We start from the raw sequence: 22,709 nt of genomic DNA, 5'->3' as shown, positions 1-22,709 counted from the left end.
AGTGTATGCGAGAGGCGAGAACAGCCGAAATGGAGGAGAGTCAAACATCGGAAAGTGTCGCCGTGCTACCGGACATGTCCGAACCGTTGACGAGCGAAACCGAGGAGGCGTCTGCCCTAACGACCGAGCACAAGGCGCATCCCGTTACCGTGACGGCGAGCGTCACTCCAGTACCGGGTGTTCCTGGTGTTCCAGGAGTTGGTGTACCGGTTTCTTTGCCTGTTGGTTCTATCATTGGTGTAGCAAATTCATCCAACGGCACGACCTTCAACGTCATCACATCAGACCAACTGCAGGTTGGTTGCTGAAACAACGAAGTTGTTTTATTAAAAAAGCTTTTCTCTAATAAAGTTGTAATACAGATATTTCTGATAGTTTATTAATTTTCTCATTAAAAAATTATTGAAAAACAAGGTGGGGTTTCGTTCTTTATATACACATATAAGCTATAACTACATGTATACACTGTACACAACATTAACATATTAAGTGCACATGAAGTGCGCCTGTCCATATATTGTATAAAAGATATTAAATACGTATTTTCTTATAATTATACTTCATAATTATACTTCTTTTTATAATTTTCTACATTTTATTTTGATAATATTATCATTATACTTTTTGTAGCTGCCTGGTTCAGGACAATTTAAACAGATGCTATGTGTGGATAATGGTTTCATTTGTGAACCACGGCATGACAAAGATACAGATTCCTTACGATGGAATGGAGAATTAAAAGCAACACATATAGTAATTCAAAATAGTACAGAAGAACCTGAATCAGAACAAATTCATGTATCTACTGCTAGTACTCAACCAATATGCAGTTGGTCAGAATCAGCTAATTTAGCAGTATTACCTGTTAGATGTAAAAATACAAATGCAGAATTACATAAAAGTAGATTTGGATCTGGAGGAAGAGGAAGGTGTATCAAACTTGGACAAGACTGGTATACGCCGAGTGAATTTGAAGCACTTTGTGGTAGAGCATCTAGTAAAGATTGGAAACGCAGTATTCGATTTGGTGGTAGAAGTTTGCAAACATTAATTGATGAACAAATTTTAAAACCACATGCTACCTCTTGTACTTGTGCGGCATGTTGCGATGATGACAGTGCAGTTAGTACATTATGTACTGTTTTATAATGAATAATTACAATTCATCCATTAATATTCTATAATTTCATATTTCAGACAGGTCCTGTAAGATTATTCACACCATATAAGCGTAGAAGAAGGGCAAGAGATACATCTGATAGTGAAACACCATCGCGTAAACTTAAAAGTGACAATTCACGCGATGGGAGTAATAATGATGAAAGTGATGGCGAAATCGTAGTACCTGATAAAGAAGTATGGCCTCAGTTCGTTTCAACAGATGGTTTAGTTGTTCAACAACCACAAGATCAAGATACTGTTGTTCAAAATGTACATCAAGCGGAAAATGGACAATGCGACGATGTATTTAAAAAGCTTGACGAAATGTCCAATAAAATGTTAAAGTTAGCTTATGAATTTAGGCGTACCTTGGAAGAGGCTAAAGAAGTAAGTAGACAACAAAGAAGAGAGCAAGCATTAGTGGCACAATTAGGAGGTAGAGGAGATGTTATTGAAACTGTTGGTTTGCAACCAGCATCGGATACTCATAATAAAAAGGTAAAAAGAATTATTTAAAATTTTTTTTTATTTGAATATACTTACCTTTTTTTTTACATAATATTTATTTATTTTTAGTGTGCAAACTGTAATAGAGAAGCATTTGCAGAATGTTCTTTATGCAGGCGAACGCCTTATTGCTCTACATTTTGTCAACGCAAAGATTGGGCAGGTCATCAAGTAGAATGTGTAAGAGGAGCTGCAGAAACTGTAATGCTTATAGTTGAAAGTAGTAGTGGAGATACTAGTGCTCTTGCTACGACTGCTGGGGACCAATAGCTAGTGTTTCTTACACCTATTCACCAAAGGAATATAGAAATTGAACAAACTAACATAGAAAGTTCAAAATTGAAAAAAGAGATGAAGACTTAAAAAAAATTTCTTTAATGACCAACAAGTCAAAAACTTCTGTATATATAGTAGTAAATATTTTGTATGTATACAAATTAAATTGTAATGATATTATAAGTAAATAAGTAAATTTACATGAAAATTGAAATTTTCTAAGATCATGATACAAAAAATTATAAATGAAATATATATATATATATATATATATATATGGAAAATTGTGAACCAAATAATTATAAAAATAGATGATATGCGTGTATAAATACACTTATTATGTATTTTAAGAATACAAAGACTTTAGCATATATAGGCGCGCGTATTTACGTATACACATGTATATGTATGTGTGTATCTATGTGTGCGTGCGTGCGTATGTATGTGTATGTGTGGTGTGTGATGTGTGTTATATATTGCAAAGCCGCGCAGGCAGTCGCCCATATTGGAATTTTTCATATTGCCATAAATAGAGCAAAAATCAGTGAATCTTTGCATGAGTAATAATCTGAAACCAAGTATCATAGTATGATATTTACATATGTTTTTAAGTATTGTTAAAGTTTTATATGCTTACCTATGCAGCTATGTAACATAGGTAATGTACATTGTAACATTTCACTTTGATAGCTATCATTGCCTGCAATTTATCATTCACAAACGATGACAAGCACTCTTGTATGCGACATTCCTACTTGCGCGGCTCTGATGTATTGTATTACACATGTTAAAAAATATACTTTTACTATTATAAATAATTTTTTTATACAAATTTATATAATTGACCAAAGGAGGTAATTATGTTTTTACAAATATCATTTATACCTCACCTTTTCCTTTTTTTTATAGATATCATTTTTTAATCTTTTTCTTATATAATTGTAATACAAATTCAATACTATAAAAATATTACAAAAATTGATATTTATAAATTTTACTTTATGTTTTACCATGCAAAGTCATATTTTGAATTAGTATTTCATTAGAATTGCAATTACAATAAATATGCTAAATTCAATAATATTAAGTACATACTTTTTTTGTTTAAAATAATGAGAAAAATATTGATCTATACAATATACATAATAAGCAAATCATTGGAGTATAACAATAATTTTAATAAATATAACAAATAAGGAATGCAATATCTAATTGAAAATGTATTATTTAACTATTTTTAATATATATATTTTTCAATCAAATAATATTTTTTATTATAGTTTTCTATAAAAATAAATATTTTTTAGTATTATTTAATTTATGAAATATATCAGTGTTAGTGTAACAGTATAACATTGTTGTTTATAATATTAATAGTATCATCATTTTTATTATTATTATATTATTATTGCTATTAATTAATTGTTGCTATAAAAGTCTATTACAGATTTGATAAAATACAAAAATTTGTTTTGTATTTTATATATAAAAGGGACAGAAAAAAAATCTTTTCGTCAATTATTAAATGTATTATCCTTATTTTTATACATTTTAATACATTATTTTGATGTAAATTATAAATATCATTCACTTAGTTTGAACTATCTTCTTGAAAAATTATTAAAATTTTTTAAAATACTAATCTAATAATTTCCATAATGTTTCAATCTATATAAAAAGGCAGTATTTGATTTGTTGGAAATTGCTAAATAACCACTACCTGGTGAAAAATCAATAGCTTGAGGCATTGATATATTTGTTTGAAATGTAGGAAAATTTGAAAAAATAGTAAATGATGGTAAATGCATCATTTTGAATGCATTATGTTTTTTATCTGAAGCCATTGCTAAAATTTCAGAATAAGAATTAAATTTCAAATTAGTAATCGATGTTACAAAATTGAGAACAATTTTCAAAGGAACAGGATTTTGATTTTGTAATACTGTCTTGCTATTATACACATTAACTACACCTTCTTTACTACCTGTTGCTAAAAATTGACCATTTGGTGACATCGCAATAGAGGCACAGGATAAACATCCATCATCTATAGCTCGATGAATGCATATCCGATTATTTACATCCCAAATATATATTTCATTGCTGTCTTTAATTGTTCAAAAAATAAATAAATAAATAAATATGTTAAAAAAATATACGAAATTGGATAAAATTTATAAATAAAGAAAACTTACCACCATGTGTAATAAGCATATTACTATCTGGAGTAAAGGCTAATGCTCTACATCTAGCATTCATTTTCAAAGTACTGATAAGTTCTTTAGAAGAAGTTGTTAATAAGAAAATTTCACCTGATCGTCCACAAATTGCTAACAATTTTCCATCTGGAGATACTTCATATTTCTAAATAATTAATTTATAAATCTTATTTTTTCTAATCATAATCAAAATCAATATAAGATTAAATAAAATTCTAATTTTAAAAACCTGCATATTTGTAATCCCATGTGGTAATAGCATTTTATATGTCTTTCCACTTATCAAATTATAGGAATGACAATGTCCATAATATTGAGAACCAATCAATACTTCTGTACCATCTCTCAAAAACTTTGCTGCACTAATAGGAAATTTCTTATATTGTACTGTATGTAATTTATTATTCTCAATACCATCTACCTATAATTAATAATCAAATTTTTATAAATTCTTTACTTGAATATGTATAAATACATACATAATTAAATGTTTTGTAATTACTTGGAAAAGAGATAAAATTCCAGATGTACCAGCAACCAGGGCTACAGTAGAAGATGGATGAAATTCAACACTTGATATAATAGGCCCTTCCATATGTGTTTGTTTATTAATTGGTGATAATGCTTTTATATCAATTATACTTTTTGATAAATTTTTTATTTTAGGTTTTTCCAAATGATTACTATGCTAAAAATATATATATATATATATATATATATATTTATTACATCAAATAACAAAATAATAAAAAAAAAATATTGATACCTTTAATATTTCGTTATCTAAATCATCAGATTCTTTATTAATTTTTTCAAGCTTAGCCCATTTTGGATTACCCACAAGCTGTTTATATTTGTTACATAAAAAATCTTTATATAATTTTTCTGGCACATCATCTGCTACTTTGCGATTCTGTGCCTTTTCAGCATCTTGTATGCTAATAAGAAATATAAATCAATTAATAATTTAAATAATAGCATTATATAGAAATAATATTTTTATTTATTATTAAATGAAATATATTTTTTATCATTAAATTTAATATACATACGAATAATGAAAATCATCTTCATCAATCCATGCTGCTGTTTTGCTACATTCTTCATAAATATCAGTTTGTATGCTCAAATCATTATTTAAATCATTAGACATAGAAATATCATTATTATTTTTATTAATATTCGACTTAACAGAATCATCGTTTGGTAAATTGTTTATTATATCACTTGGATCACCAAATACAATTCTTTCTAACCTATATATGAATAATATTATAAATTATGCGAATTATTTAAAGAATTTATTATCATTGCAATCATACCTAGCCTCCTCTTTTGGATCGTATTCATTTCTGCGTTTTCTTTTTAAAAGTCTAGAATATTTTTGATTATACAATATTTTTGAAGGTACGCATTTTTTTTTTAATTTTTTATTTTTTATCAATTTTTCATTTTTCAATTTTTTTTGTTTCATAATGAACTAATTATCTTTATAATTTATTTAGATAATACGTTAAAATGAATAAATTTAAAAATTTTTAATGTAATTTTATCCGTATAAGATTTGATTTTTTATAATATTAAAATAATATTAATAATATTTATAATATTAAAATAAATTAAAATGTGCATGTAGATATTTGCTTTTTAAAAATAATCTTATAAATTTATAGATTTTTAATAATTATATTTGACTACAAGATTTTCATCGATAAGATTTTTATAAACCTCAAACCATTGACTGTCATTATACTAAATCAACAATACATACATACATATGTATATTCATGCACTAACTATATGCACTATACTATATGAACTATACTGCATATAAAATTTACTATAAATTGTTTTTTGAGTTAAAACATATTTATGGAAATACAGAAATTTTTAATTTTTTTTCAAAAAATTTATTTAACAATATTTCTTAAATAATATTCTTAAATGATTTTTTCGTTTTCTCTTAAATGATACATATACATAAGTAAGTAAATAATATACTTAATATAAAAGATCCAGGATCGAGATGAATAAAACTTTAACATTCTTCATTGTAAGATGATAATGAAGATTTAGAATCAATATCAGAAGATAAATGTTCTTCCATTGCAAATAGAGAAGGACATTTCGGTTGATATTGTTCTACAGCTTCTAAAAGAGTGTTTGGATATCCCGGAGAATAATATCTAAAAATTAAAAATCCAAAGATATATTGAGATTTTATATATAATATAAAATGAAAAAAATGAAAATTAAAGTAAGAAAATTAAAGTAAAAAAAGAACAGAAAAGAGCAGAAGATGCAATATCATATATATATATATATATATATGAGAGAAAGGGGGCGGGGGGGAGAGAGAGAGAGAGAGAGAGAGAGAGAGAGAGAGAGAGAGAGAGAGAGAGAGAGAGAGAGAGAGAGAGAGAAATATTAAAACAGACATAGAAAATGAATAGTGACTATTAAATATAAATAATTTATCCTATCTTATAAATTGATATAAAAATTCATATTGAAGTTAAAACATTAATAAATTTATAAATATTTTGTATATATAAGTTTCATCAAACGTTGTATCAAACTATTAATAATAAATATAAAATCATTATAATTTATACTATAGCGATTATAGAAATTGTTAAGTTCATGTAAAATTATTGATCCATTAAAATCCAAGTTTATATTTTTCCAATGCTATCAGTTGTGACAATATGGCGGTTACGCCTTATATTATGTACTTGTCCGATTTAAATTAAGACATACAATCTAAAAACAGAGCTGCAGTTATTTGCATTCATTGTTCGTATAAACGACTGTTAAGAAGATTATTTTTTTTATTAATAAAAACTTCGTGTTTCCAAATTTTCCTCAGCAAGTAAGTCATTAATAGGGTTATGTCAAAAGCAACTAGTGTTTCTTTTTCTTTTATATAATTATATACTTTTGTTATTATTTTTATATACATATAATTCTTTACATGCATTAATTATTTAATTATTTTGATGAATAAAATAATTCAATTTTAAATATTAAAAAAGCAATTGTTTCAATAAAATATCTATTATATGTTAGATAGTTATATTGAGAAATGGCATAATTTAATAAAAATAAAATATAGTTTTCTCTAGGAATATCATAAATTATTATAAATTATTATTTAATAAATATATCTTATATTTATTAAAATAATAATAATTATTTAATGAAATTTTAAGAATATAAAGTATTATCATAAATCAAATATTAATATAAAACAAAATTTTTATAATTTTCATAAATAAATAAAATAAAGTTATTCTAATTCAAATAATTTTTAGAAGAAATATAAAAATTATGTATAACCTGACAATTTCTTCTGGAAAACAGCAATTTATAATTTGTATATATTCAAAAAGTGTTGAACCAGGATCAGTCTGGATTTCTTGTACTTTTTTTAAACCACCAGATGTGACAAATAATCTTCTTGCTCTGGCATCATGAGGCAAAATCTATATATTAAAATAATAAATGTTTTGATTATTTCTTATTATTGATTATTTTTTTATATTAATATTTTGATTAACTATATAAATAATCAAAAAGAAATATTATTGGTTATTAATTTATAGGAATCTAAAAAATAAATAAAATTTTTGAATCTTAATGTACACATTGTTTAAATGCAATTATTTAAAATAAATTTAATTTCTTAAATAATTTAATTTTACAATAAATTCAAATTATTAAAAATTTTTTTTTTATCGTATTATATATATTTTATATTATATTGTTTTTAATTTTATAAAAAACTTAATAAAAAGACAAAAAATATTAAAATTAATTATAAAATATTTGAAATCAAATTATTTTTTATATTATATAATTCAAGTTGTTTTTTAATTTATCTATAATTTTTAATGTCTATATTATAAAAAGCACAAATTATGAAATTAAAGCATCTAACAAATAAAAATTCTTTTTACATAAAATATCATGCAATTTATATATGCTTAACCAATTTATTTAATAACTAAAAAATACTACGATTTTTATCATTATTTCGTTTTTAAACATTGCTCGTAATTTTATAATAAAAACCAAGATTGCCCATATTTTTCATCTTCTTCTATCACCAAAAATATAATTTTGAAATACAAAATTCCAAAACAAAGTTGTGAAATAACATATCTATCATAAATTTTAATAAATTTTTTGTCATTATAAGTAATATTATTATATATAATACAATAAGAATTATTAAATTTTTTCAGCTTCACTATGGTACCAAAAATCGACCGCTAAAAGGAAACGGAAGAAAATTTAACAGCATTTTTTTCATAATTATTTTCAAGTTTTTAATCTTAAACAATTGCAGTTTATCTTTTTTATTATAAAGTATAAACTTTTTAATAAAATTTAATCTTGAATAATTTATGCATATTGGAAAAAAAAATTCTTCGAATTTTTGAAAAAGAATTTAAAGTATCAATTAATAAATAATATTCTAAATACAACGATTCTAATAAAATAATTGAAAAAAAAATTTAATGAAATAACAAGAATAAAAATCAAAATTGAATTGCAAGATTTAAAGTATTGCAATTAAAAGATAACAAAATAAGACAGATGCCTTAAAATTTAAATATTCAACTGATAAAAGATGATATCATTGTATACAAAAACTAAATTATACCATATATTAAATGATGCTGTTCATAAAATTTCTAGCAAATATTTCAGACATGTTTAACATAAAAGTCTGTCATTTATAAGAATTTAACTTGTTCTAAAATTGTGCAGTGTAATCACAGAAGTATTACAAACTACATGAAAAGTATTCTTTATATAATTTCTACAGTTGAAAATTTTGAAATACATGTTATATATTGTATATTATTGATATAAAGACATTAAGTAAAATAGTGAAAAATTAACTATAGACATGATAAACAATCAACATTGTGTTATTCTTAATTCCGGAGAGACCAACAGCTATCATCAGCCGGTCTCTGCAAAACCTTCTGTTGTTTCTGTATCGAGTATTGATTCTGATGTGAGTGACAGAAGAGATGTACGTGAAGAACTTTATGCTGGAATTTTTAGAAGACATAGAAAGACCATACTTGTATTAGGCAGTTTTCTCAAAATGTTAAGGGTGAATAGAAACATGAACAATTATGCTAGTATTAAACCTAATGATGACAATGATGAATAAAGAAATGATTTTATTGCATGAATGAAGTAGAAGATCAAGTCTAATTTTTTATAATAAAATTAGTTAAAATAAGTTAGTTATTGCTTTGTAAAAAAAGAGAAAAAAAAAAAGAAAAAAAACTAAATACAATTGAATTAATATAAAAATAAAATTAATATAATTTAATTTTTTAAATATACATTTTTGTACTTTTTTCTTAAAAAGAAGCTTATCTTACATAAAGTTCTATCTTGGCAAATATTTATCTTTTAATTACATTCAACCATCATATATTATGGATCTATTTACCATGATGACTATGTAGATCATAAATTTATACTTGTAATATCATTTTATGTATGTTTTGTAATAAGAACATATGAATCTATTTGTATGTTTCGCTTAATAATAGCATTATTAATTGATAAAAAATATTTAAGAATCATTTATATCAATAAATTTATATGTAACTTTTAGATATAAAATTATAGCACAAATTATTATTTATCATATTTTTTACAAAGCAAGACATTTTAATTAAAGTATAAATATTTTAAATATCATTTGATATCATTTATTTTATTTTTATAATTTGCTTTTTATAATAAAAATTAATTTTTCTCATGTTATAAAATAAATTATTTTAGTATTTACATATTAAAATAGAAACTAATTTTTCAAATTATTTTCAAATATTATTTATACAATTATTATAGAATAATATAATTTTGTTTTTTTTTTTCTCATTTTTCAGAGATACTTGGATAAATTGCATGCTCTAAATCGAATATATGCCTTAATTGCTTTACAATTTGAAATTATTATACAACAAAAGTTTTGGTGAAATGAAATTTTAATTATTGTAATATATTTGTTTATAAAAATTTTGAGTTAATTTGAATAAACGCTTTTAAGACTTAGAATTTATAAAGCTTTATAAAAATCTCATAGTTTGGATTTATTTGTAATTGTTATTCATTATTTGTTTTTTCTTTTTAATTTTTATCACGAAATTTTTGTTAAAATGAAATTTAATAAAAATGAAAAAAAATTGCAAAATAAATAAAAAATTAGCAAAATATCTATAATAAAATGAAAGTAACTATTACTGCCAATCACATATATAATACATTTCTTTACTTTATATCTATATATAAAAGCTAGATAATGCAATTCAATTTAAATATGATCAACTTTTTTGAGAAGTAAATTTAATAACAGTCTTTTGTTATTTATATCTATAAATTTTATATTACTGATCTCTTTATATGAAATACTGCCATTACATAGAAATATATGATATAATAAATGCAATAGTTTAAAAAAAAAAATGTTTGAATATTTAAAATTGCGATTAAATATATGTATATAAGAAGCACTTAATAATTCGATTGTTTTTATATTTTAGTTGAACTATTTATTATCTTAAGACTGAGAAATGTGCTTTTTCAGAATATATTATCTGCTATAATATTTATAGATAAGTATTAAAAATAAAAATAATTAAAATGATCTTTGTAATTATCAATTTTTTCACTTTAATCAAATATCAAACAAATGCAATGACATTTATCATATCGATATTATTATCCTTTTCATAAAAGGATTGACATTTTATAGTATGTTATGATTAAAGTTAAATAAGTATTTAAATTAAAATAAATATACAATTTTGAAATATATAAAATACATAAAAATTATGAAAATATAAAAAATTCAATTATATCAATCCAGAATAATGTTATAAAATGAAAATTTTATTATTAAATAATTTATATATGACAAAAATATACCATTATATCTGTTTAACTAATTTTCCAACAATTTCAAGTAACTTGATAATGATTCACACACACACACACATATATATTATTTATTGTGTAATCATATTGCGTAATAAAATTATGATTAAACAATATTGTGCAATAATAAATTTTACTATTTAGTTAAATTTGTTATTGATTTATATAATTTATCTCGTTATATGCATGTGATAAATAATAAATTATAATAAACATTTTATTTTAATTAAAAATTTAAAAAAATACTATATCAATTACTGTAATATTTTATTTCAATTTATAAATATTATGTACAACTTATAAAGAATATGTATAAAGTAAAGAGTTACATATAAAACAAGATATTAATTGTATTTCTTACCTTACTAAATTGTCCAAGTACATATTTTAGAATATTAGGTGGCGAGTCATATAATAAAGCCTCCAAAGCTTCAATATACATACATTTTTGTAGTATTTGTTTCAGTGCTGTATTACATTTTGCTTTAAGATCTTCTGAACTATTTGGATTATTATAAAGCTGAAAATAAATTATAAAATTAATGGTGAGCAATTAATAACAATATGATAAAATACTAAAAATACATTTTCAATATACTTCTAATAACTTTGGAAGAATATTTGCAACTGCCACTGCCTTTGCATGTTCTGATGTATGTTTTCCAATTTGACCAATTGCCCATACAGTAACTGCAAGTGTGTGATCATCATTTTCTTCATGCAATATTGTAGATAAGTGAACAATTCCCTATAATAAATATTCGTTCTTATTTTTTATTTCTTTCATATCATAACAACATCATACTTTAGATCCTATAACTGCAATAGCTAACTGATCTGAATGTCCTGCAATGTATCCAATTGCCATTATTGCTGGTAATCTAACTGTTAATTTTGAAGTGCTAAATAATTCGACAAGTGCACCAATACCACCAATATTCACAATAAGTTGGGCCATCTAAAAAAAAAATATAATTATAATGGAATAGTGTATTGTAAATAAATTAAAATATAATTTTTTTACTTCTAATGTATGTTTACAAATTTCTCTGGTTAACATTGCAGCAGCTTTAACAACACATTCATCAGGATGTGCCATATGTACAAGAACATCAGGAAAAATTTCAGCTTCAATAATAGATTCTGCCAGATGTGCAGAATGTTTTGCTATACTGCTTAATGCCAAAAGAACTTGACGCTATGTATATTATTAATAAATAAAATATTATGTTATAAAATCATTCTCTCTATATAGGATACCTTATATCACCTTTAATTTAGTATCAGGATTAGATAGTGCCTTTGCAAGAAAAGGAATGGCTCCTGCATCAACAACATTTTCTGCAAGATCAGTAGAATGTTTGCTTATATCAAATAAAACAGATGCAGTAATTTGTTTTATACATAATTCAGGTTCTTGCAAGGACAAAACCAAAAGTGGTACAGCTCCTATAAATTAAATAATTTATATAGAAGAATATAATTAATTTATGTAATGTTATATACATACCTGCATCTACTGTAGTTTGAGCTAAACTCTTATTATGTCTAGCAATATATCCCAATGCCCAAGCAGCAGCTTCCTTAACACCAGAATCAAAATCTTCCAAACAAATTATTATAGTGTCCAATCCATTACTTTGAATTACCATAGATGCAAATTCAGGGGAATGTCTAGCAATTGCACGTAAAACAAATAGGGCTGCTTTTTTATAAAATTTCTATAACAAATATGCTTCAATGTTTTCATAATTTATTTATTATGTTTTAAAATATAGTAAAATCTACTAAAAAAAAGAAATATAGTTTTCTACAACTAAAATGCTTACATTCATACATTTTGTTTAGCAATATTCTTCAATAATTGAGGTAAAATATCCATTCTTACAATAGTCTGTGCCAATTTTTGATTGTTATTTGCAATTTTTCCTAATGCAACAGCAGCCATATGTTGAATAGATGGTACAAGATCTGTTAGTAAAGGACATAAAAGATCCAAAACACCAGCAGCTTCTAAACATTCTATAGTATTTGGTTTTGAAGCAAAATCAGCAATAGATTGAACAAACAATAGACGAGCCTTTTGATATTGATCAAAAACTATAAATATAAAAGAATTATCAATATTAATATTATATACAAGCATAAGAATTATTATAATAAATTACTAGTACAAATACAAAAAAGATATAAAAAATGTTTTATTCTATTTTATTTATATATTATTTATATTATTGTCATCTATATTAAAAAACCGTTAAATTAAACTAATTTAAAAATTATACCTTGTAAAATTGAACGTGCCGTCATTTTCGTTTATAATAAATTTGTAAATATACATATGCAATGTGTTTTTTATGTTAATATGTTTTTATTTCATTTAACTATCATATGTTTAAAAACGAAAAACTACCGCTCCTTGCATACTATGCACTATAGTGACTTGGTATAACAACATAAACAAATATTTGATCGAATAGAATATATGTTCGTTAATTGTCAAGACTTATAATTGTTAAACAGAATTTAGTAATAAAAAAATATAACGATAATAGTAAAACAATTTTTTTTGCATAATAGTTACTATTATTAAAAAATGACTGAAGATTTATTATCTAAAGAAAAAGGATTTCATCAATTAAATAAAGAACTTGAGCAGAAGGCATATAATTTAATGACAAAAATAAATTGTGTTGTTAATACTTATAATAATGAATATTCAATTTCTAATTCGAAAAAACATCAAATAAATGTGTCCGAAGAAAAAACAAGTTCAAATAGTATACCAATGCAAAATGAATATAATTTTCAGGTTCCAGTTAAACGAAATTCATCATTACCACATATTTTTAATCAATTTTCAACTTCAAAGTTGTAAGTATGAAAAAAAAGTAATAATTTATTTTTAATAAATATAATTTATTATATTTATAAATATAATATTTTAAAATTAATTTTATTATATTTATAATATATTATATGTAGAAAATTAAAAAATTATATCATATTAAATTTAATTTTGAAAAAGAGTCAAAATTTCATATTAAAATATTGAATTTATATTTATATATAATTTTTATTATATTATATTTTAATTTTTTTATTTTTTATGCATACTAGAAAACTAGAATTACAGAAGGATAATGAAGATGATATTTTTAAACAAAGAAACTTAGCAAGTAAAACTGTTTTTAACTTCTTAAAAGCTAAAATAGATATATTACATAATGAGCTGCAAACAATGCATATTGAATATAAAAAAAAGGTATTTAAAATTTATTTAATATTTTTTTAATTGATTTCTACATAATTATATTATCTTTTTTTAGAATGATATTTATAAAAATTTAGAATGTGAAAGTAAGAAAATTGAAATTAAGTTGAAGACTGAAATAGAATCATTAAAAGAAACAGTCACAAAATTAGAAAACACTAACAAGGAAATACAATGTCAATCACAGGCATTACATGTAGAAAATTTAATTTTAAAAAAAGTATGTAATATTAATAAAATATTTAAATATATTATTTTATATATTAATATTTTATAGCATATTTTTAATTTATCTTATGCATATTAACAGGATTTGGATAGACTTCAGAAACAAATAAAAATAACAAATCATCAATCTAATAGTTGTACTATAAGATTAAATAGATCTTTAGAAAACAATGATAAACTTAAGAATGCACTGAAATATTCCGAAGTAGAAGAAAAGGTTCAGTTTATAAAACTATTTAATATTAATCATAATACAATTTTACAGATTAGTCATAATACAATTTTATAATTAGTTATAATATAGATTTTTATCCTGCTTTATTTCATAGGAATTGAAAATTCAAATTAGAGATCTACAAGAAGAAAAAAAATTAACAATTAATCATTTGCGAAAACAACTTTCAGAATTGATACAAGTGTTTAAAAAACAAATGTTAATTGTAGATAACTTAAAGAAGCAAAATGTATGTATATATTTTATATCTTTTATAAAATTACATATACAAGTTTATGTATGTACTTTAATTTATATCTTATAATCTATATATGTGTGTGTGTATATATATATATATATATATATATATATATATACATACACACACATATGTATGTATGTGTATATGCATGTAAATACTCATATGCACACAAGGCATGCTTACTGGCAGTTGGACAACTAAAATTAGCAAAAGAAGATTTTTCAAGATTATTGGATCAAAAACCTGAAAATTTATAATATATATTATATATAAAACATTTATTAAATGTACGTAACTACTGCAATACATTGCAAAAGATGGAATAATTTCATTTCATAGCCATACATTTTATACAATTTTATATTACATGATATTATATATCCTTAATAATATTTTTTATGAAAAATCTGTGTTTTTCAATACATTACCTGTCATTCATTATGAAATTTGAAAATTTTGTTTCTTGATCTAAATTCTATAATTCATCCCAATATCTTTTTTATTTGATTTATTTTATCTAAAATGTCTTTTTCAGCATATATTTTTAACATTTAATAAATAATTTATAATGTTTGAAAAAAATAATATATATATATATATATGTAAATGAATTTATTACAAAAAATGTTAAAACAAAATTCTAAATATATATTCATTATGTAAATCATGTATGTATAAAAAATTGTATTGGTACTTTCATTTTAAAATATTATGTATTGTTCAATTTTACAAAAAAGATATGCAATTGATTTTCATTGTTAATAATTTAATAAACTTAATTGAATTAATCTTCATTTAAAATAATTTTTAAAAATATTTTTCAATTTATTTACATTTTTATGTCTTATTTTATGCATAAAAAATTTGATTGAAAATAACAAATCTTAGTATGTATAAAAATTCATTTAATTTATCTTTAAATTTAATTTTCAAATGTTTAAAAAAAAACTGATTTTTCAAAAAACTTTTCATCAAATGAATTTTATAAATTCTTATTTTATATTTTTTTAAATAATATATATACCATTGTATATTTGCTATGCTTATAAAAGCAGTTTGATGTATTCTAAACACTATCATTGAAAGCAGTTAAATAACATTAAGTGTCACAAAAAAGTGAACGAAGATAAGTATATTTATTTGCATTTTAATTATTACTGCGCAATCTAATTTTAATGTTAAACTATTAAAATCCCTATTACATTCTGTTTAATAAAATATATTAAATTAATTATTTTTGTTTTTCTTTTAATATGAAGATGTTATTTTTTTTTTTTTTCAAATATTTTATTATAACTCCCTGTTCCCTTTTTGATGCTATTTTTATAATTACGATAACGTTCCGTTTAAAATTCTAATTTTATAACTCTTTTACATATTGTGTTTTACAACTCAACCTCACATACATGTATACATCAAAATCTGCTATCCTTATTAAAATTAAAAGCATTAATACATTAACAATTTTCTTATTTAAGTCATTATTTGTTTACATTTAAAATTATACTATATCATTTTCGCATTTTATATTGCACTTTTAATATTGAATTTATTATAGCTTCTAAAACATATGATTTTCAATAAAGTATGTAAATAAATCATACCATAAGATTTTGATACATTCGTCGCTGAGAGAAAATATACAAGAAATAAATTTTTTATATGTAGATGTAATAATATACACAACATACATTTCTGATTTGAATATTTTTAAATAAAATATTACTTCATATTATTTTTATTATAAATTAACTGTGAAAATAATTATATAGTTTCTTTATTTCTTTGAATCATAATAAAAACTTATGTAAATGTGAGAGTGTTACTCACGAAAACAATGAACTTTATATTATTAGGGCAGACTTTTTTATTCACTGGTATAAAATTTTTTCTGTTGTACACGTGATTAATAATTAAACTTCTCTAAATGTTGCATTAAAATGTATTACTATCTATGTATTTAAATTCTTGTTTTTCATATTATATTATAATACAAATAATTAATGAAATTACATTTCTTTCTTATTTTATAATCTCATAAAATTATATTAATGCACTTTATGCTATTTGAAAGAAAAAGAAAAAAATAAAAAAAAAAAATAGTGCATGCCCAGCCTTTCATCCTCGTTCATTAATAAGTGTCTTACAATATATGTTAAATTTATTTAAAACATTTGTTTTATTTATTTTATTCTTACCACGCTTAACTCTAAATTTTATTCGCTCTTTTCTCTCTCACTTTTTTGATTGATTTTATGAATTTATAATTTTGAAAACATTTTTTACTATTCCCTTAACATAAAAGATTAGATTCGTGCATTTTTCATTTTTCATAATACGATAATATGATATCAAAAACCAGCAATATTTGAATTTACGTCAAAGACGGCGTAGACAGTAATACATCTAGCAGCTTGACTATGAAATGATTTTATTAACATATTATAAAAACCAGACTCTAAATGCGACCAGAGGGACAACATGGTACAAGGGCATCCATGTACAAGGAGAATGTATGAGATTCAAATTCGAGACTTAAATAAATATTGTGACAATATCTAGAAATGACATTGAATAGTCATCTTTCATTTGCATGTATTGTTGCTGCCATATCGTTGTCTTGGATCAACTTGATCATGCCAGGTAGCTATAAGTGTCCTTTTGGCCCTCTGTGCGCTCCAGATATTCTTTTTCAATTAAAATATCTATACATTTCTGAAAAAGCAAAATTATCTTATATTAATTTATTAATATTATTTTATTAATTATAATTATTATTATAATTATTATTATAATTAATTTATTAATTATATTTATTTTATTTTTATTTATTTTTTTAAAGAATCCTATTTATATTATATCATATATAATATTATGTTATGATAAGTTTATATATATATATTAATAATATATATATATAATAATAATAATAATATAATAAAGTTTATATATATATATATATAATATAATTATATATAATAATTTAATAATAAAATTTTAAAAATAATAAAAAAAAAGAAAAGATACTGACCTTAATGACATGTACTCTTGGTTTGAACCTAGAGCTTAATTGATTCAATACTTCAGCTACCAATTGCTGATGTTTCAATACTTTTCTCATTTTCATAATCCTAACAATAGCTGCCTGAATTAAGAGTTTTCTATCTTCTTCTATATTTTTTTGTGTTGTTTCTTGTTCAATCTTTAATTCCGTTTTCATTGGTATATTAATATTTACTCTCAGTTTCTTGCTGTCATAAAAGTAATATATCAATATAATTTCTGGTGAAACAAATATCAGAAGTAATTAAATTAAATATACTTTTTATATCCTGTAAATAGTTCCACTGTTGACAGTGGCGTCAATTCAGTTTCGTCATCAGTAGCTGCCGTTAATAGCTTAGCTTTCAAGAGTATTTGAATAACCTGTAAAAGAAATTAAATAATTTAGAATCTTTTTTACACATATTTCATTTTTAATTTTTATTATATTACCTGAAGCAAAAAATCCATTTTTATTTGTGTAGCATCATGTAATTGTTGAATCGTCCACACTGTGGATCCATTATATTGTAATAAAACAGCCATTTGAAATGTGGATGCTTGTAATGTGTATCTGCAATGAAATAATGAATTTTCATTTATAATGTAAAAAAATTTTTTGGGATCTTAAATTTTATTGTTTTATAACCTATTTTTAAAACAATTTGTATGCAATTCTCCTTTAGACATATTGTACAACCAATTCAACTTTCTTCCACTATGTTGTGAACTATAGAAGGTAGTGAACCTATGTACAGATCTTTCTAGCTGTAACATAAAAATAATAATATTTAAACTATAATATTATCTTTTAAATTGATTATACTATTTGATATATATTAATTGATAATTGTTTACCTCTGTTGGCAATGAAAACGTAAAAGACTGTTGAAATGGCCAGGAGCCAGAAGACAGGACTTGTATATTGAAATCTATATCCAATGGTTCAGCAGAATTTGTCAAATGCCTTCTAAATTGTTCATTTAAGTCCTTAGATACACCAATATCCTGTGAACAGACTGCTACAATTATAATGTTATATAATTTTAATCAATATTCTTAAACAGTATAAAAATAATTGCCTATAAAAATGTAAAAAAGAAAAAAAAATTGGAGATGTATAAAATTAATGCAAATTAATTAAAAAGAATATCATAGCATAATACAGTACCTGAAACATTCGTTGCAATTTTGAGGTGTATTCAAAACCACAAGCTTGTTTCAATTTAGAAATCATAGAAGCTTCTGCATCATCACTGGCAGACATATGTTGTACTAATCTTTTTGCCAGCATTTTACTATAAAACTTTTGAAACACATCTTTGTCTTCTATATATTTAAATACCACCATCTATGATTGGTAAAAAAAAAAATTAATATTTTTATCAAATAAAAATTTATTATTATTTATAATTTTAATAATTTACTCACAACTTGATTCAATGTATCTTCAAGTTCAGCTTCTTCAGGATTTTTACTACTTTTTTTTAATAATAAGTCACAGTATTTTGCTAATAATTCTGGTGATTTACTGCTGCTATTTGCTGCTCTAGTTACTGAATTACTGTTAATAAATCTTCCACAAGCCTTATCAAGAGCTGCCACAAAACCACTGTCATTATTAAATGCAACAAGTACTAAAGCATTATATTTCTTATGAACCTCCAGAATTGTGTTTACATAAACCTTTGGATCCTATAAAAATATTTATGATATAAAATTAGATACCAAGTTATTATTAATATATAATTATTATAAATAATAAATAAATATACATTGGCTGCAGAATCACCACATTTATCAATAGCTCCAAGTCCTTGATTAGCTATATGACCTTCTAAAAGATTCCTTAATTCGCCAAGTCCATTTGGAATCCTTGCTACTAATTGATACATTCGACCTAAGTCTATGTTCTTATCAGCATCCAAGAGATTTTGAAATTCAGAATGAAAAATATCTAAATGTTTCTCAATTAACACTCTCTCACATGTTTTTGCTAATTTATCATGAGTTGTTTGATGTAAATATACTTGAACTCGTTTTTGTTCTTCTAATAATCTTTGTTCTGCCTATAATAAACTGGTATTTATTAAAAATATCTTTAGAAAATATATCAACAAAATAACTGTAACAAAATTTAATTTCAAAACCTTTTTCATGTATTCTGTAACTGGATTTTGTCGGAGGAACTCAGAACTTTCACGAGTGTAAAACCTTTCTGTATCTTCAAGGAAGACATTTTCAAAAGAATTACTGTAAACAGTAAGATTCTGTCCTTTAGCACCAGGATCTTCTTCATTCATACCTAATTCTACATAACAATTGATTACGCCACTGACTAAACGTGTATTTATTGTTTCTCCATTGCGTTCTCTCTCAATTAATTTAAGTACTGCATTAGTAACCTGTTGTATGTAATCTCATTTGTTAATTCATTTTTCATATATTTATCTATTAAATTAAATTGCTTACTTGTCTATTTAAATGCTTGAATAAGTTATCTCGCCATGTAACCAAAGCTGATTGATATACTTCGTAGATTCCTTTACGACCTTCTTCACATTCTCTACGTACCCAATGTCGATTTAGATATGAACATACACCATTCAATACTTTACTACTAAATTGATATTCTTCCCATTGTCTTGTATAGAACTGTAATACATCTTCATCCATCAAGTCAATTCCATGCTGCATAAAAGATATTAAATTAAAATATTAAGTACTACATCTTAGTATTAATTAATAATAATAAACAAGCAAAAAAAATTACCTTTAATAAACTTATAAGGTAATTTCTAAGAAAGTCACGTAAACGTTTATATAACTCCAAACCAACTAACTGTGCACCTCCTTGAGAAATTTGTCCTTTCTTACTTTTGGTCGATGTTCTAGTTAATTGTTGATGAACACTTGTGCAATAATTATATACATGTCTAATGAGTTATATAATACAATAAGGAAATAATAAAACAAATATAAATATAAACAATTATTTTATTTTTATTTATTTTTCTTTTTCTTTTTCATTATTTAATTTTTAAATTATAAAGGATACGTGTACAATTCTATATATCTTGGTTTAGACATACATTGCCTGTTGTAAACTTGTTCAATACCCTCACGAAGATCTCCCCAAATTTGATCTAAATCTATTTGTTTAAGACCTGCTGGGCCTCCTTGATGGCTCCCAGCTCCTCCTCCGCCTCTATGCCCTGACATCCTATTTTTATACGCTTGTCGAGTGAGCGTCACTGTTACTATTGTCTACTATAATTTCTGTAGAAAAATAAAATTTGCTATACTTAATTTGATATATGAGAAATATAACATAATGTGAATATCAAATAATAATCAATAAAATTTTAGTTTTATACATATAGAAATATAATATTAATTTTATTCAAATATTTTAAAACCTAGATGAAAATAATGATGATGATGATGATAATGATGATGATGATAATGATTATGATAATAAAAATAATAATAATAATAATAATAATAATAATAATAATAATAATAATAATAATAATAAAAACAGGAAACAACATATTTAATGGTTGCAATAAATTTTAAAATATTCTATTACATCTAATGATTTCAATTAATGATCAGTTATTCTAAAATTTTAATGTCACAATCATTTGCTTATATATACATTTAAAGCTGTTGAAATCTTTTGTAAAACTATAAATAAAATTATGTAAAAACGTTGTGCATTATGAAGAGTATTAAAGGAAAGTGTCTGTGAATGCGATTGGATAGACATTTATGAGAAACAAAAAATAATAAAAAAATGATAAAAAAAAAAGAAAAAAAATTCATTTGAACATAAAAGGTTAATCGGTAATCGGAAGATCCATACCGATGTAGTTACATCAGGATGCACATCGTTAGCAGTAGCTCGAATTTTTCGTCAGGAAACTTCAGAACATCGCAAATCTTCGTGCTACAACACTACCATCCGTCATTGAAGATCCATAAAAAGCAATTGACAAAAATAACACCATTGCAACCCATTGCCATAAGAGAAAACTTTTTCCGTTGATAGATCGAGGGAAATATTGTGAGATAGAAAGCGCGCACTCACCTGTCGACGTTCACCACCGCATAACAGGCAGAGTTGGACAAGGGAGTTCTCGTGAAAACGTGGTGGCTACTTTTAACAATCACCGATACTTTGTTCTACATACGCTTTGACAAGAAATTTACACTGCATCTGCTTGTTACTTCTGTGCTCTATACGATGACAAGCACAGTAAAACCGCGAACCTAAAATGTTGTATCTATGTACCCAAAACTCACTACAATTCCAATCTGCTACTTTACTTCTGACAGGTTAGGCATCATTGTTACCAACGAAAGAGTGTTTTCTCAAATTTACTTTGTTGCTAGCAAACAAAATATATTTTACTCTTTGAATTATAATTAAATTTTTTCTTATTTATTTTTAATATTATCTCATATTAATTTATCATTTGAAAATTATATAAATTAAAAATCTTTAAAATAGAAATCTTATTAATAACTATAAGAAATAATAGTGCTTTC

At 23.5% G+C, this 22,709-nt stretch overlaps 6 protein-coding genes across 14 annotated transcripts; 3 read left to right on the top strand and 3 right to left on the bottom strand.

Moving 5' to 3' along the window:
- LOC122711299 (deformed epidermal autoregulatory factor 1) lies at window positions 1-2,762 on the top strand. The gene is made up of 4 exons (XM_043929908.1): window positions 1-296; window positions 631-1,122; window positions 1,198-1,659; window positions 1,738-2,762. The coding sequence occupies exons 1-4, from the start codon at window positions 6-8 to the stop codon at window positions 1,936-1,938; spliced, it is 1,446 nt and encodes a 481-aa protein (XP_043785843.1). The 5' UTR covers window positions 1-5; the 3' UTR covers window positions 1,939-2,762.
- A 737-nt stretch (window positions 2,763-3,499) lies between these two features.
- LOC122711298 (U3 small nucleolar RNA-associated protein 18 homolog) lies at window positions 3,500-5,643 on the bottom strand. 2 transcript variants are annotated; one of them, XM_043929906.1, is made up of 7 exons: window positions 5,486-5,643; window positions 5,216-5,419; window positions 4,930-5,101; window positions 4,666-4,851; window positions 4,393-4,584; window positions 4,140-4,308; window positions 3,500-4,051 (listed from the first exon to the last, which is right to left on the bottom strand). In XM_043929906.1, exons 1-7 carry the CDS (start codon window positions 5,635-5,637, stop codon window positions 3,588-3,590), a joined length of 1,539 nt encoding a protein of 512 aa, XP_043785841.1. In that variant the 5' UTR covers window positions 5,638-5,643; the 3' UTR covers window positions 3,500-3,587. The 2 variants fall into 2 exon arrangements, with proteins under 2 accessions (XP_043785841.1, XP_043785842.1); XM_043929907.1 differs by lacking the exon at window positions 4,666-4,851.
- Window positions 5,644-5,852: 209 nt separating this feature from the next.
- Window positions 5,853-13,560, bottom strand: LOC122711142 (sperm-associated antigen 6-like). 3 transcript variants are annotated; one of them, XM_043929622.1, is made up of 10 exons: window positions 13,421-13,560; window positions 12,973-13,235; window positions 12,646-12,856; window positions 12,406-12,584; window positions 12,160-12,333; window positions 11,941-12,093; window positions 11,734-11,883; window positions 11,497-11,655; window positions 7,503-7,648; window positions 5,853-6,349 (listed from the first exon to the last, which is right to left on the bottom strand). In XM_043929622.1, exons 1-10 carry the CDS (start codon window positions 13,443-13,445, stop codon window positions 6,202-6,204), a joined length of 1,608 nt encoding a protein of 535 aa, XP_043785557.1. In that variant the 5' UTR covers window positions 13,446-13,560; the 3' UTR covers window positions 5,853-6,201. The 3 variants fall into 3 exon arrangements, with proteins under 3 accessions (XP_043785557.1, XP_043785556.1, XP_043785558.1); XM_043929621.1 differs by lacking the exon at window positions 13,421-13,560 and having other exon boundaries at window positions 12,973-13,293; XM_043929623.1 differs by lacking the exon at window positions 13,421-13,560 and having other exon boundaries at window positions 12,965-13,104.
- Window positions 8,613-10,253, top strand: LOC122711144. Its single transcript, XM_043929626.1, has 2 exons — window positions 8,613-9,294; window positions 10,088-10,253. Exons 1-2 carry the CDS (start codon window positions 9,082-9,084, stop codon window positions 10,175-10,177), a joined length of 303 nt encoding a protein of 100 aa, XP_043785561.1. The 5' UTR covers window positions 8,613-9,081; the 3' UTR covers window positions 10,178-10,253.
- A 171-nt stretch (window positions 13,561-13,731) lies between the features above and the next one.
- LOC122711143 (protein CROWDED NUCLEI 4) lies at window positions 13,732-15,622 on the top strand. 3 transcript variants are annotated; one of them, XR_006346053.1, is made up of 6 exons: window positions 13,732-14,009; window positions 14,256-14,400; window positions 14,465-14,629; window positions 14,720-14,854; window positions 14,942-15,101; window positions 15,287-15,622. XR_006346053.1 is itself a non-coding variant. In XM_043929624.1 (6 exons), exons 1-6 carry the CDS (start codon window positions 13,732-13,734, stop codon window positions 15,368-15,370), a joined length of 942 nt encoding a protein of 313 aa, XP_043785559.1. In that variant the 3' UTR covers window positions 15,371-15,622. The 3 variants fall into 3 exon arrangements, 2 of the variants coding, with proteins under 2 accessions (XP_043785559.1, XP_043785560.1); XM_043929624.1 differs by having other exon boundaries at window positions 14,967-15,101; XM_043929625.1 differs by lacking the exon at window positions 15,287-15,622 and having other exon boundaries at window positions 14,942-15,122.
- A 756-nt stretch (window positions 15,623-16,378) lies between these two features.
- Window positions 16,379-22,549, bottom strand: LOC122711320 (cullin-1). Of its 4 annotated transcripts, none has more exons than XM_043929979.1 (15): window positions 22,249-22,548; window positions 22,024-22,107; window positions 21,214-21,434; window positions 20,929-21,091; window positions 20,628-20,846; window positions 20,306-20,560; window positions 19,931-20,224; window positions 19,587-19,850; window positions 19,327-19,506; window positions 19,014-19,163; window positions 18,805-18,923; window positions 18,609-18,729; window positions 18,436-18,539; window positions 18,145-18,364; window positions 16,379-17,828 (listed from the first exon to the last, which is right to left on the bottom strand). In XM_043929979.1, exons 3-15 carry the CDS (start codon window positions 21,375-21,377, stop codon window positions 17,748-17,750), a joined length of 2,334 nt encoding a protein of 777 aa, XP_043785914.1. In that variant the 5' UTR covers window positions 21,378-21,434; window positions 22,024-22,107; window positions 22,249-22,548; the 3' UTR covers window positions 16,379-17,747. The 4 variants fall into 4 exon arrangements, with proteins under 4 accessions (XP_043785914.1, XP_043785917.1, XP_043785913.1 ...); XM_043929982.1 differs by having other exon boundaries at window positions 20,929-21,067; window positions 22,024-22,115; window positions 22,249-22,547; XM_043929978.1 differs by having other exon boundaries at window positions 22,024-22,115; window positions 22,249-22,546.
- Between the last annotated feature and the right edge of the window lie 160 nt (window positions 22,550-22,709).

The sequence above is a fragment of the Apis laboriosa genome, unplaced genomic scaffold, assembly GCF_014066325.1.
Source record: "Apis laboriosa isolate Shangri-la unplaced genomic scaffold, ASM1406632v1 scaffold16_cov148, whole genome shotgun sequence".
In the NCBI taxonomy this organism is placed as follows: domain Eukaryota; kingdom Metazoa; phylum Arthropoda; class Insecta; order Hymenoptera; family Apidae; genus Apis; species Apis laboriosa.
The sequence above is the reverse complement of the archived record's forward strand: the minus strand, read 5'-3'. Positions and strand labels throughout refer to the sequence as shown.

What these genes read in the sequence shown, in the direction of transcription:
- LOC122711144 (XM_043929626.1), top strand. Translation starts at nt 9,082, where the DNA reads ATGATAAACAATCAACATTGTGTTATTCTTAATTCCGGAGAGACCAAC. An exon ending in GTTTTCTCAAAATGTTAAGG is followed by an intron (nt 9,295 to 10,087) that starts GTGAATAGAAAC and finishes CTCATTTTTCAG; the next exon opens with AGATACTTGGATAAATTGCA.
- LOC122711143 (XM_043929624.1), top strand. Translation starts at nt 13,732, where the DNA reads ATGACTGAAGATTTATTATCTAAAGAAAAAGGATTTCATCAATTAAAT. An exon ending in AAAATTTAATTTTAAAAAAA is followed by an intron (nt 14,630 to 14,719) that starts GTATGTAATATT and finishes GCATATTAACAG; the next exon opens with GATTTGGATAGACTTCAGAA. An exon ending in ATTCCGAAGTAGAAGAAAAG is followed by an intron (nt 14,855 to 14,966) that starts GTTCAGTTTATA and finishes TTTATTTCATAG; the next exon opens with GAATTGAAAATTCAAATTAG.
- LOC122711142 (XM_043929621.1), bottom strand. Translation starts at nt 13,281, where the DNA reads ATGCTTGTATATAATATTAATATTGATAATTCTTTTATATTTATAGTT. An exon ending in TTGCAGTTATAGGATCTAAA is followed by an intron (nt 11,884 to 11,940) that starts GTATGATGTTGT and finishes TATTTATTATAG; the next exon opens with GGAATTGTTCACTTATCTAC. An exon ending in TTCTTCCAAAGTTATTAGAA is followed by an intron (nt 11,656 to 11,733) that starts GTATATTGAAAA and finishes ATTTATTTTCAG; the next exon opens with CTTTATAATAATCCAAATAG.
- LOC122711298 (XM_043929906.1), bottom strand. Translation starts at nt 5,637, where the DNA reads ATGAAACAAAAAAAATTGAAAAATGAAAAATTGATAAAAAATAAAAAA. An exon ending in GATCCAAAAGAGGAGGCTAG is followed by an intron (nt 5,420 to 5,485) that starts GTATGATTGCAA and finishes ATTCATATATAG; the next exon opens with GTTAGAAAGAATTGTATTTG. An exon ending in GAAGATGATTTTCATTATTC is followed by an intron (nt 5,102 to 5,215) that starts GTATGTATATTA and finishes ATTTCTTATTAG; the next exon opens with CATACAAGATGCTGAAAAGG.
- LOC122711320 (XM_043929981.1), bottom strand. Translation starts at nt 21,377, where the DNA reads ATGTCAGGGCATAGAGGCGGAGGAGGAGCTGGGAGCCATCAAGGAGGC. An exon ending in TTACAGAATACATGAAAAAG is followed by an intron (nt 20,225 to 20,305) that starts GTTTTGAAATTA and finishes AGTTTATTATAG; the next exon opens with GCAGAACAAAGATTATTAGA. An exon ending in GTGGTGATTCTGCAGCCAAT is followed by an intron (nt 19,851 to 19,930) that starts GTATATTTATTT and finishes ATATTTTTATAG; the next exon opens with GATCCAAAGGTTTATGTAAA.
- LOC122711299 (XM_043929908.1), top strand. Translation starts at nt 6, where the DNA reads ATGCGAGAGGCGAGAACAGCCGAAATGGAGGAGAGTCAAACATCGGAA. An exon ending in TCACATCAGACCAACTGCAG is followed by an intron (nt 297 to 630) that starts GTTGGTTGCTGA and finishes TACTTTTTGTAG; the next exon opens with CTGCCTGGTTCAGGACAATT. An exon ending in CGGATACTCATAATAAAAAG is followed by an intron (nt 1,660 to 1,737) that starts GTAAAAAGAATT and finishes ATTTATTTTTAG; the next exon opens with TGTGCAAACTGTAATAGAGA.